This window comes from Miscanthus floridulus, chromosome 16, assembly GCF_019320115.1.
Source record: "Miscanthus floridulus cultivar M001 chromosome 16, ASM1932011v1, whole genome shotgun sequence".
NCBI classification, from domain to species: Eukaryota; Viridiplantae; Streptophyta; class Magnoliopsida; order Poales; family Poaceae; genus Miscanthus; species Miscanthus floridulus.
In genome coordinates, this window is record NC_089595.1 from 97,102,636 (window position 1) to 97,114,673 (window position 12,038).

Here is a 12,038-nt window from a genome sequence, read left to right on the forward strand (position 1 = left end):
AATATATTACATATTGTTGGTATGTTTGAGTACCAAGTAAAATCTAGAACGGCAAACTCCATGTGACCTAAAAAGTCACTTGTTTTGAGAAGGGATGGAGTAAATCATTTTTGTGCATGCACGGAGTACCTATTTATCAATGGAAATGCCGTTTATGCAAACTAGTGCATATATAGTGTTCTGAATTTATTTCCGTTTACAAATCGGATACTTGTGTATCTTCCTTGTGGTCTCGCAAAAGAACAGCAAATATCCATTGCAACCCGTGGAAACAGACCGTTGAAATTGTATGTTATTATTACGCAGAGATTCATCCGAAAAATACTCAGTAATCTTCAGCCGATAGTCACTCAAAGGCCAGATAAATTCCCCATATATCTCCCCCTTTGATTCTCCAAATACAACCAGATCACGCGTGAATGAATCCTAATCCCGCCTTTAATCACCGCCATCACCATCACCATCCGGTCAAAGCACCAACGGACCCCCTCATCGAGCGCGCCGTCGATTCGGTCATCCGAACTGTTTCGTATCTAACCGCAGCTCTGCTCAGGCCGCACAGCGCTCGCTTGACCCCGCGCGCGCGCGTGTCTGCAGTTGTCTCGCCGAGTCGTGCGGTTCGGTGGCTGCCCCCGTTGGATACTTGGCCCACTACGGCACTACTACTCTACTCCCAGTCCCTGCACGTAAACAGAGCAGTTCTCCTCGGCTTCTTGCCCGTCGCCTGCTCGTCATTGCCTTATATAAACAGAGCAGAGCGCGGCAGCCGGCAGGGCAGAGTTCAGAGTTCAGACATCAGGCAGAGCAGAGAAATTCTCGGCCTTTTTCAAGCAACAAGAAAGAAGAGGAGAGAACAGAGAAGAAGAGGGGCTCTGCGCTTTCTGATCGCTGTTCTGAGGGATGACGGCGTGCGGTGGTGGTGCGAGGATGACGGCTGCCGCTGCCGCGGCGACGATGAGGATGGCTGCGCCATGGGTTATTGCCTGCAGCTTCTTGCTCTCCTTGGCAACCTTCCAGGGTGAGTGCTTGCAGTCCGACGGTTCAGTTCACCTGCACTTTCTTCAGTTCATTTTTCTTCCGTCTTCTTCATGTGATGTGAGCAGTTCACCTATCACCTATGCGTTCTTCTGCCCGCCCATGGCGTTCCTCTTGCCCGTGCGGCACTGTGCGTTAGTCCGCCAATTGACACTTGGGCTGCAGTTTCGTTTCGTTTGATTAATTAGTCCAGTTTCGCCCGCGCTCTTCCTTCTGTTCTCTTCAGTTCATGTCGAGCTCTTTCAGTAGCCTGTTGTCTAGCTAAACTTTATTCAAGATATGTTCTTGATACTTTCCCTTTCTTCCCACTGCAATTTTGCTGGTCCTGCATCCCAATTCTCAAATGGTCAGGTACTCAGGTTGGTGGTCAGGTACTCAGGTTGGTGGTGTTTCTTAGATCTGAGTTTTGCAGTTGCACCTGCATTAGGATAACGTTTTCCGTAATGGGGGATACCTTAGGATAAAGAGGGCGCCAAATAGTGGCTGTGGTTCCGATAAGTTTATTGCCTCCTGGTAGAGCCGTAGAGGTGGTTAACAGGTTTATCCTTTGTGTTCTTGGTTGGGTCTCCCTGGAAATTATAATAACCAAACAGCGTAGAGCAGGGATTGGCTTGGATTCTATCTTTTTACTCGTTCATATTTTTTGACGCAAAAGATATTTTACCACTTCATCTAGTAGCAGGACAGGCATTGGAAATGAACTCATGTTTGTTACGGTGCACGATACATTTGATTTGATGCAGTCAAATTACTGTATCTAATTACTGACCAACTCCTAGTTTGCTATTGCCACTAGACTAGATCAATCCTGTCCTTTTCACTCAAACGGCACGTCGGCCAGTAGAGTGTGAAAAGTTGGGCCAAGGCCTACCAAAGATGTCAATAAAAACATATTTTTATCATTGGTTATTAGATGTTAGTACATCTCACCCGATTTATAGTAGCCGTAATCAGCCGAGCACACTTTTGCGTGACGAAATAGAAAGGCAGAGCCCTTTTAAGACGGGCTTTATGTCTCCCGTCAGATGTCGATATCATCTTAATTTGACAGGGAAACACTGCAGCTGATACGAATTATGTCATATATATGCACAATTCTTTTTTATTTCGGAATTTCCCTTGCATAGGCTTGCCCAATGCATCAGACAACCAAAAAAATCACAAGAAAATTAGGGCATCTTGTGTATATAAACTGTTTCGCCCATGCATCATTGAACAATTTTTCTTATGTGTTCTCATTGTAATAATACTATGAATCTAGACTAATTAGGGCATCTTATAGTAGCTGGACTCTTGGACATGCTATGAGCCTAACTATATGAGACTTTTGGCCGCAGAATCCATCGTCTAAGCTGCTCAGTCTAGTAAATTAACTTGAGCTTTATTTTAACAACTGAACTGAAAGTGATGTGTTTGGACCCTTGACACGAAGGTGTATTTTCTTCTTTTCACAAGCATATCTTTGACCTTGGCACCGAGTTCAAAAGGTATATCCATTGCTTATTTTACAAGTACTATGAGTGACGGTGTTGGTCTTGGTTATTGCAAATCCTATGTAGAAAAACGTAAAGAGACGTGGAGTTGTGCACGGAATTACTTTGGAAATTTGGTAGTTGTAGCTCGTCCCCTGTAGTCTGTAGATTTGTTGGCTGCTTCCCCCAACTACTCCCTTCACTGCTCTGCTCTGGAATAAGCCACAACCTGCTACGTTTTTCTTCACCATTTCATAATGGCAACAGTTTTGAGTTTGCAGATTTTGTTTGTGGTAACTGATGATTACTTCTGTTGAGGATCAAAGTCACTCTATTTTTGTTCTGATTGATGACCCAATCTAATCCTGACCCATCAAACTAAAAACGCAGGAGCTGAGGGTGCGATTGGCGTGAACTACGGCATGGTCGCCAACAACCTGCCGGCGCCGGAGCAGGTGATCTCCATGTACAAGGCCAAGAACATCAACTACGTGCGGCTGTTCCACCCGGACACGTCCGTGCTGAACGCGCTCCGCGGCTCCGGCATCGGCGTCGTCCTGGGCACGCTGAACGAGGACCTCCCGCGCCTGGCGTCCGTCCCATCCTACGCCGCGTCGTGGGTGGCCACCAACGTGCAGCCCTTCGCGGGCACCGTCCAGTTCCGGTACATCAACGCCGGCAACGAGGTCATCCCGGGGGACACCGCAGCGCAGGTGCTCCCGGCCATGCAGAACCTGGAGTCGGCGCTCCGGTCCGCGGGGGTCACGGGAGTCCCCGTCACGACGGCCGTGGCCACGAGCGTGCTCGGCACGTCGTACCCGCCGTCCCAGGGCGCCTTCTCCGAGGCGGCCGCGCCGGTGATGGCGCCCATCGTGTCGTACCTGTCGTCCAGGGGCGCGCCGCTGCTGGTGAACGTGTACCCGTACTTCGCCTACTCGGGCAGCGGCGGGCAGGTGGCGCTCGGGTACGCGCTGCTGTCGGCGGACGCCGGCGGCGCGGTGTCGTCGGTGACGGACGGCGGGGTGGTGTACACCAACATGTTCGACGCGATCGTGGACGCGACGCACGCGGCGGTGGAGAAGGCCGGGGTGCAGGGGCTGGAGCTGGTGGTGTCGGAGACCGGGTGGCCGTCGGGCGGCGGCGGCGACGGCGCCACCGTGGAGAACGCGGCGGCGTACAACAACAACGTGGTGCGGCACGTCGGCGGCGGCACCCCGCGGCGGCCCGGGAAGGCCGTGGAGACGTACCTGTTCGCCATGTTCAACGAGAACGGCAAGGCCGAGGGCGTGGAGCAGCACTTCGGCCTCTTCCAGCCGGACATGAGCGAGGTCTACCACGTCGACTTCACGGCGGGTTCTTCCTAGTAGGCTTCTGCTTCTGGAGTAGCACTAGCCTGTCCGTGTGTACAGTGCATGTCAGTACACGGCGTTACCCGCCATGGATCTGTTTAGCACATTACTGTCGTCATTAGTGATGCATTTGTTCAGCAGATACAGACATACAGTAGTACTCTTTCAGTATGCCATGCGTCTCTGTCTCTACTTGACCACTTCGACTTGTGTTCTGCTGCGTTTTTTGTGTTCTGTTCATGGAGCAGCATTTTTTGTTTTGAGCAATCATGGAGATGTGAATCTGTTCGCTGGCCTATTGGGCTCAACAACGTTTGAGCGAAAGGGAACCGTGGCCCAGCTTACTGGCCCATTGGGCTCAGCGGTCGCATAGAGCCCGCCACGTACCCATTTCGCTCGGCACGTGGCGGTCCAGCCTGGTGTGGTGAAGACTGATGGCCGAAGAGAAACAAACGATTCCACACTTCTCCGGCCGAAGCGCAGATCGCAGCAGAGAGAAGAGCTGAGGACGGGAGAAGAGGCGGCGAGTTCCTGAATCTTCCTCCTCCGAAGCTGAGTCTGCTCGTCAACCCGGCAGGTGCGATGATGCCTTTGGTATCTGTTGGGTTCTCGCGTACTTCGGGTGGCTTGCCCTAGTGATTCGTGGGGACTAGGGACGGGATATCTTGCTTGGTCGCCGGAGTATTCCTCTCGCAAATCAGGACTCCTGGACGCGGCCGGCGCGCGTTGATTTGTAGCTTTGCTGGGAAATCGAGATATGGAGGTGTGTTGATTGGGGATTTCTCGATAATCGAGATATGGAGGTGTGTTGATTGGGGATTTCTCGATCTCTGTTGCTTAGGAGGGGCAGTGTTGGGATTGTTTGGACAGATAGTGGCAAATCTGTTCTGTTACAGCGTCTTGGCGATTGGGGGTGCATTGGGTGTCTAACACTGTTCTTGTTGCGACTGTAACAACTTTGCACTGGATTCCAACTGAGCCACAAATTGACTGAACTTTGTGGTTGCAATTGCAATGGCTTTATGCTGAATGCCTGAACTGTTAGATTGGTACTGGCCCACAGTTTGTCTAAAGAGCTGCGGAGTGCCAACCTTAATAATCTGGATGGAAATTTCTCTCTTTTTAGGTTTAGTGAAGTATTGAATAAGCTTAAGCTTAAGCTGAAACTGTAAATGATTTTATCTATTCAGCTTTCCTGGTTGAGGTTTATGGGCAATGTTGTTTTCAGTTCCACCTCAATGAGTAGTGGACAATTATCACACTTCGATTCACAATAAGCTAGGAATTTCTTCTTGTACTTAAACCGTTTGAAGTTGTTCAGTTTGTGTCAAAAAGATAAAACAGTCTCCTTACGACGAAAACCATACTCCAGTGGAAATTTTGGGGAGCCAGCTGTTAGCTCAAACTGTGTACTTTGACCTTGTTTTGGAGAGGATTTTAGTTTCATTGTTCTTGCAGGAACTAGTTTCTTTTGTTTATGTGGAAGTCACCCTTGGATTCAATGATAATAATTATGATGTATACACAACGTCACTTAGCAGTAGGATGCTCCTTTATTCACATTCCTTTGGTACGTGGGAAATTTTCTTTTTTCCTTCGGTGCAAGCGGTAGAGTCTTACCGCCTGTGACCGGAAGGTCCCGGGTTCGAGACGCAGTCTCCTCGCATTGCACAGGCGAGGGTAAGGCTTGCCACCGACAACCCTTCGCCAGACCCGAGTGGGAGCTCTCTGCACTGGGTACGCCCTTCGATTTTCTAGTGAAAAACTGATCCCTGTGAAATTTCTGCGTTTCAAAGGGGCCCTAACCATTTTATTCCTGTGTATTCTTGCCTAGGAATCTCACATCTACTAATTCAGCACAGGCATGGATGGGAAGAACTTCAGCAATAAACAGCAAGCTGAACAAAAGAACCCGGATGCAGTGACAGACAGTGTTCCAAGCCAATCTCAAGAGGCCTTGAATCCGTTTCCAGATTCAGATGATGGAAACACCAGTCCGTTCAATGGCCATGAAGCTGATGTGAACATGGAAGCTGCCATCTCGACCGAGGACGTCATACGAGCTGGTGGGTTCGGAGCGAAGGACGACATTGGTAGCCTCCTCCCGACAGCAATTGATTCTACCGATTTCGAGGCCTCGCTGCGGGACGCCCGCGATTTCGAAGGCGAGGAAGAGGCGCCAGCACATCCTGGACTAGGACGGAAGGGGGAGAAGGCTGATGATGGAAGCAAACTGTCTTCTGTAGCCCAGCTCCAGCCTTCAGAAAACCTTCTTTTCTGCCATATGTGTCTGGAGAGCTTCCTTGCGTATGAACTTTTTGTCACAATGTTTTGTGTGTAACATTACATTCTGTTTGCTTCAGTGCTGTATGAACATGAGGATGACGGTTCTATGTTGTCTGTTGTATAGCTCTCAACTCTGTTGGATGTCTGAGGAATGTATAATCCAGCATGTTTTCCTGTCTGTTTCAATCGCCTGCTGATGAGTGGCCACAGAGTTGCAATATGCGGTTGGTAGGTTCCAAATTCTTGAATAGAACGTGCAGTTGTCAGTGTCTCAGTGACTCGACAATACTTACCCATGTTCGGAGCACCCTGGTGTGTATACCACACAGCGTTGAACAACAGGTGTGCATGCCTCGGAATTGCTCCTCTGTTATTTTCCCTTGCATTTAAATAGTGACAGGTTCTTTTTTTTTCTTTCGAGAGAGAAATGGTTACAGGTTCTTGACCACAGAGACCGGCAGCTCAGCACAGCGATCTGCTTAGAGGGGGATCGGTGAGTCGAGACAACGATTGTGCGCACGATGAAGCGGATCAGTCGTACGAGCGGCGAAGAGTGCATCAACGGGCATGTCACCTCCCTTGGCCACGGCGAGACCAACTCTGTGTCATGAGTGGACCGAGCTCAGAAAGATCTCTGGACAGGGGGAGGAAGGCGACCTTATTTTGCGGATTCTATTTCCTTTTTCAAAGAAAAGAGGGGTGAAGCCAGGACTAGACCATTTGTTTAATTTCGCTGCTTTTATCGGATAGCTGTAGCGTTTAAGTTTTAGAAACGACTATTCACCCGCCCTCTAATCAGACATCTTGACCCTATGCTCTCACTCGAGTGTTTTTACACTCACCAGATAAGTCTCGTGGCCACCGGAGAGATTGCGCCAGAGCTTAGGCGCCCCATCTATATTGGTCCAATCGTTTGTTTTCATTATGCTAAGGTCACCGAAAAAGTCCTATGCTCCCAGCATTAGGGGCAGTGGAGCTTAGGCTCATAGGTCGACAACAGTGAAGTTTTCAAGCACATCCTATTCTTTCGGTCCTCACCAGGGGAGTTTTCAAAATAGGGCAACAAAAACACCAGTGGGGTGCATTGGAAGGTTCTAGTGGCCGAAAAACATTTATATGTATGCTCTCTGCAACGCGTCAGAATTCTCCAATGGCAATCATTGGAGTGATCACCGGGGCTTGTTTCTAGAGAGTCGTTTTGCATGCATTTTCAAATGTTTGTGCTCACCGGAATAATCTAGTGGCACCAGAGAAGGCTCACCGGACAAAAGGCTATATAACGACTAGTTTGAAGTAGTCATTGAACTAGTTGTTGGGGTCTCCAGTGATATTCTCTGGTGACCCCACCGAAAGATTTTGATGGCCTCACAGAAAGCCTATTAAGGACATAACGGCTAGTTCTGTTGAGAGCTTATAAATAGAAGGTGTGGCCGGACTATTTGGCTCTCTTGGCACTCTCCATCTAATATCAACACCTATTAGAGCTCAAGAGAATACTCCACTCCCATTTACTTAGTTGAAATCACATTTGCGTGAGATTGGAGAAAATCTAGTGCATTTGATTTGAGAGTTGCTCTTGGTGGTTGCCACCACCTAGATGGTTTGGAGGCAGCGAACTCTGTCAAGCATTGTGTGGAGATTGTGCGGGGGCTCCAGAGGAGAATTTGTAAGGGGCGCTTGTGATCATCCCCGCAAGAGGAAGCGAAGAGCAACTCTACTGGAATGGAGGCTTTGTGGCGTACCTCGTGATTGAGCTGGCTCATAGTCAAGCACTCATGTCGGAGCCGAACTTGAGGGATCAATGAGCTTGCGGAGGAGCATTGATCCTTGGACAGGCCTCAATAGGGACGTAGGTAGCCAACTGGCTATCGAGCCTCGGGGAAAATCTCGTTTCATCATCTTCCCATGGTTTGTGTAATCTACACTTGCTCTTTACTTTGTGCAATCTTGTGCTCATGTAGTTTAGTAGCCGTTGATGCAGAAAGTGACCAACAAGTAAATATTTGTAGTTTTGCCATACGTTGTGATCGGAGGTGGCCTAGCACTCAATGACACAGGGTTTATACTGGTTCAGGCAACGTGCCCTACGTCCAGTTTGAGTCGGTCGGTGACTTTATTCCTGAGCCTAGGTGCTCGAAGTTTGCAGTGGGGTTACAAACGAGAAGGAGAAAGATGGGGGTACAAGAGGTCCGGTCGGACTCCGGTCGGAAGGGCCGAGAGTGACAAGAGCTCCGCTATGAGCTAAGTGTTCGAGCATGTGCTCTTGGTTTGAATCTAGTGGTTCTGCTGTTGTGTGCTAGTGAACTTGATCTATCTAATGAATCTGGAATCACTCTTTGTTGGGAGAGAGCGCATCCCCTTTTATAGATGAAGGGTGTGGCCTTACAAGTGAGAGAGAGAGTACGTATGCTTCTAAGCCTTGTTGCCCATGCCGGTGGGTACGGGATGATGGTAGGCGCCCACAACACTGTTGGATGTCAGATGCACGTGGGAGGTTGCATCGTCTTGTTCAGGTATGGCAGATGTCGGTACCTGCTATACTGTTGATGCCCAGAGGCATGTAAGGAGTTTCACCATGTTCACCCGGTATGGTAAATGCCGGCGCCCACAACACTGTCGATGCCCAGAGACATGTGGGGAGCCTTACCGTGTGGGAGTTAATGGCGCTCACAATACTGTAGGGGAAAATATCGGCGCCTACAACACTGTTTGGGCTCTATTGTGCCAGGGAGGTTGCAGAGTACTGTTTCTACAGGTGTATAGAGTATGGTCCCTGGTATCGTGGTTTGACTTGTGCGCCCTACCTTGCTTTCTCCGTTCATTCCCTAGTCCTTTCCGAGCGGGCATCCCCGGTCGGTTGGTCCCAGTCGGCTCTGATCGCGCCAGTCGGAGAAGAGCCGTGAGCAGGGGTTTGGCACATCCTCGGTCGAAGACGCGGGTCAGAGTCAGAAGTAGTGCTTCGGCCAGGCCTTCCGGTCGGAGAGGCCGTTCGGAGGCGGGCTGAAGACCGAAGCGAGTGCTCTAGTCGGAGAGGTGGGCCGGAATCGTAAAGCGGACGTTGTTCCTCTTAGGCCAGGCCTCTCGGTCGGAGATTCGATCGCCCCTCTGGCCAGTTATTTAGGTACTTGGGCCGGCCCATGAGTTGTGCATTTGTCTCCTTGGGCCGAGCCTTTGTTGGAAGGCTGGTCCGTGAGGGACCTCGAGTTTATGAACCCGACAGGAGCCCCCGAGCCCCCGGGCAATTCAGGTATAATCGTCTGAGGGATTTTTGTCTTGACGGTGGGTGCGCACGAGCGCACCCGTGGGCGTAGCCCCCGAGCCCCCAGGTGATTTGGATAGAATCGTCTGGGGTTTTTTCATTTTACCAGCGGGGGAAGTTTCATTTTGTCGGCGGGTGCGCGCGAGCGTACCCGCGGGTGTAGCCCCCGAGCCCCTGGGCGATTCGGGCAGAATCGTCTGGGTGTTTTCAGTGGGCATATGTGCATGTTTTTTTAGTCGAGACGAAGTTGTCAACCAAGGCGTCGTTGCGCAGCCAAGGCGTTTTAGTTTTGGGATCGGGTGAGGTAGAGCTCGTGGATCCTGGCGTCGGTGCGCGCCGTGGAATCGGGCGAGACAGTTAGTTTAGGGATCGAACGAGACGAAGCTCGTGGGTCTTAGCGTCGGTGCGCGCTGTGGGATTGGGCAAGTCAGAGTCGTGGATTCTGGCCTCGGTGCAGCCTATGCAGCCGAGGTAGTTAGTTAGTTAGTTTAGGGATCGAGCGATCCGGAGCTCGTGGATCTTGATGGGGCGAGTTCGGGGTTGCAGACCCAGGTGTTTGGTGTGTAGTCAAAGCGTAGCCGAGGGATGGGGCGAGTTCGGGGTCGTAGACCCAGGCGTTTGGTGTTCATTGAGCCCTCGAGCCCTATCGGGCTTTTGGTAGGGGTCGGTTTGAGTTGTGTGCTTTACCCCATCCTCGGTTTCGCACAACCAGAGGGGCTGAGTTTTGTCCCTTGTCCCAATCGCTCAGGCTTGAGTGACGCGCTCGGTGAGTTCGCTAATGGGTATGATCGAGTGGAATCTGGGTCCGTCGTTCGTGACGGGGTCGGCATAGCCCTCTTGTGACATTTCACTCCTCCTTTACCTACAACCCGATAGATGTCTGGGTCATTCCGGAGACTGACCCGGGTGGCCTGACGGCCTCCCCTCGATGGAGATTCTATGGGCTTGGCAGAGGTTTAGGATCGAACGAGAAGGTTGAGATGACCCTGTCTACTTTGGGGCAGACTAGGCGAGGGCTGCACGGGGCTCATCTGTGTTTTCTCCCCTAGCTCTATTTGACGTGTGGCGGCCTCGAGGCCTAGGTCAGTTGCTAGCACGGTGGCAGCAGCGACGCGTCCAGTCATGTCCAGTACCTTACTGGAAACGACCGGACGCTGGGGTTGCTGCGTCCGGTCAGTTCAAGCTGGTGCGTCCGGTCGTCAGAAGACCGTTGAGATCAGATGAACAGTGTTTGAAGAAGGGGACACGTGGCGTGCATCGCACGACCGGACGCTGAGGTCCAGCGTCCGATCGATCGGACCAGAGCGTCCGGTCGTCCCGACTTTTGCCCAGTGAAGGGGTAACAGCTCTATTTGTTCGTGGGGTTATAAATAGAAGCCATGGTCGGCCTTGGGCCGGTAGCTGAGCACACAAGAGCCTTGGTGGCTTGTGTAGTAGTGCTTGGGAGCCCTCCATCTCACATATACTTGATAGTGATCATTCGATTGTGTGAGAGAGAGACTCTAGTGCGATTGCATCGTGAGGTTGCATCGAGTGGCACTAGGTGATCGAGTTGCAAGCCGGTGGTGCTTGTTACTCTTGGAGGTTGCCACCTCCTAGACGGCTTGGTGGCGGTCTCCGTTGAAGCCCGCAAGAAGCTTGTGCGGTGCTCCGGAGAAGAGCTTTGTGAGGGGCATTGTGCTCGCCCCGCGGGAGCCGCGAAGAGCAACTCTAGTTGAGTGTGTCATTGAGCTACCCTCACTTTTAGGGTAGGTTCTTGCGGTGCCCGACGTGAGGGCTTGGCGGGTGATGCCAATTAGCCGCCGAACCACCAAGTGAGCGGTCGACACAACAGGGACGTAGCGTGTTGGCAAACACGTGAACCTCGGGAGAAAAATCATCGTGTCAACCTTGTTCTTCCCATTGGTTTGCATCCTTGTTACACAAGCTTGTAATTACTTTCATATACATTGTGCTTGTGTAGTTGCTCTTGTAACTAGTTAGCTTGTGTAGCTTACTAGTTACCTTCTTGCTTGTGTAGCATAGAAGTAGCTCCCTTGCATGGCTAATTAGGTTTGTGTAACCTTGTTAGTCACTTCGCTTAGTGTGTGTAGCTAAGTATTTGCGCTCTCTAATTTGGCATTGGTTGCCTTGTTATTGAGCATTGCTAGTGAGCTTAGGTGGCTTTGTGCTTTTGCTTACTAGCTTGTGTAGGAGCTCCCTTGTTGCTTGAAGTACTAGTGGCATAGGGTTGTGTGACCTTGCTTCTAGAATTGGTTAGGTGAGCTCTAGCTAGCTCGGCACCTTTGTTGCTTAATCAATATCTTTGGAAGGTGCTAGAGAACATAGATAGAGGGGTGTAGTCTTGGCTAGACCGATAGTTACAATTCCGCACTTGTTTCGGTTAGTCGACGCAATTAATTTTAGAAAGGACTATTCACCCCTCCTCTAGTCTGACATATCAACCCTTCACCCGTGCAACTGAGGTGGTGGAAATCCCATCCGACGATGAGGCAGATGACGTGGTGGAGGTACCGGTGTCGTTGCGGGAGCTGGCAGTGGTTCAGTCGGAGGCTGGGCCCTCCGGTGGGCTACCGGAGGGTAACCTGGAGTGGCCCTGCCCTGAGGACTCGACAAAGGTGTGGTTCGTCCTTTGAG

At 50.9% G+C, this 12,038-nt stretch overlaps 2 protein-coding genes across 3 annotated transcripts; both read left to right on the forward strand.

The window, feature by feature from the left end:
* The first annotated feature begins 724 nt into the window (after positions 1 to 724).
* Positions 725 to 4,071, forward strand: LOC136513725 (putative glucan endo-1,3-beta-glucosidase GVI). 2 transcript variants are annotated; one of them, XM_066507678.1, is made up of 2 exons: positions 725 to 1,018; positions 2,898 to 4,071. In XM_066507678.1, exons 1-2 carry the CDS (start codon positions 901 to 903, stop codon positions 3,869 to 3,871), a joined length of 1,092 nt encoding a protein of 363 aa, XP_066363775.1. In that variant the 5' UTR covers positions 725 to 900; the 3' UTR covers positions 3,872 to 4,071. The 2 variants fall into 2 exon arrangements, with proteins under 2 accessions (XP_066363775.1, XP_066363776.1); XM_066507679.1 differs by lacking the exon at positions 725 to 1,018 and adding an exon at positions 2,689 to 2,800.
* Positions 4,072 to 4,294: 223 nt separating this feature from the next.
* Positions 4,295 to 6,314, forward strand: LOC136513286 (uncharacterized). The gene is made up of 2 exons (XM_066507279.1): positions 4,295 to 4,433; positions 5,719 to 6,314. Exon 2 carries the CDS (start codon positions 5,721 to 5,723, stop codon positions 6,195 to 6,197), a length of 477 nt encoding a protein of 158 aa, XP_066363376.1. The 5' UTR covers positions 4,295 to 4,433; positions 5,719 to 5,720; the 3' UTR covers positions 6,198 to 6,314.
* Positions 6,315 to 12,038: the final 5,724 nt, after the last annotated feature.

Coding starts and splice junctions, on each gene's coding strand:
- LOC136513286 (XM_066507279.1), top strand. CDS start 5,721: ATGGATGGGAAGAACTTCAGCAATAAACAGCAAGCTGAACAAAAGAAC.
- LOC136513725 (XM_066507678.1), top strand. CDS start 901: ATGACGGCGTGCGGTGGTGGTGCGAGGATGACGGCTGCCGCTGCCGCG. Junction 1,019..2,897: donor CTCCTTGGCAACCTTCCAGG/GTGAGTGCTTGC, acceptor CTAAAAACGCAG/GAGCTGAGGGTGCGATTGGC.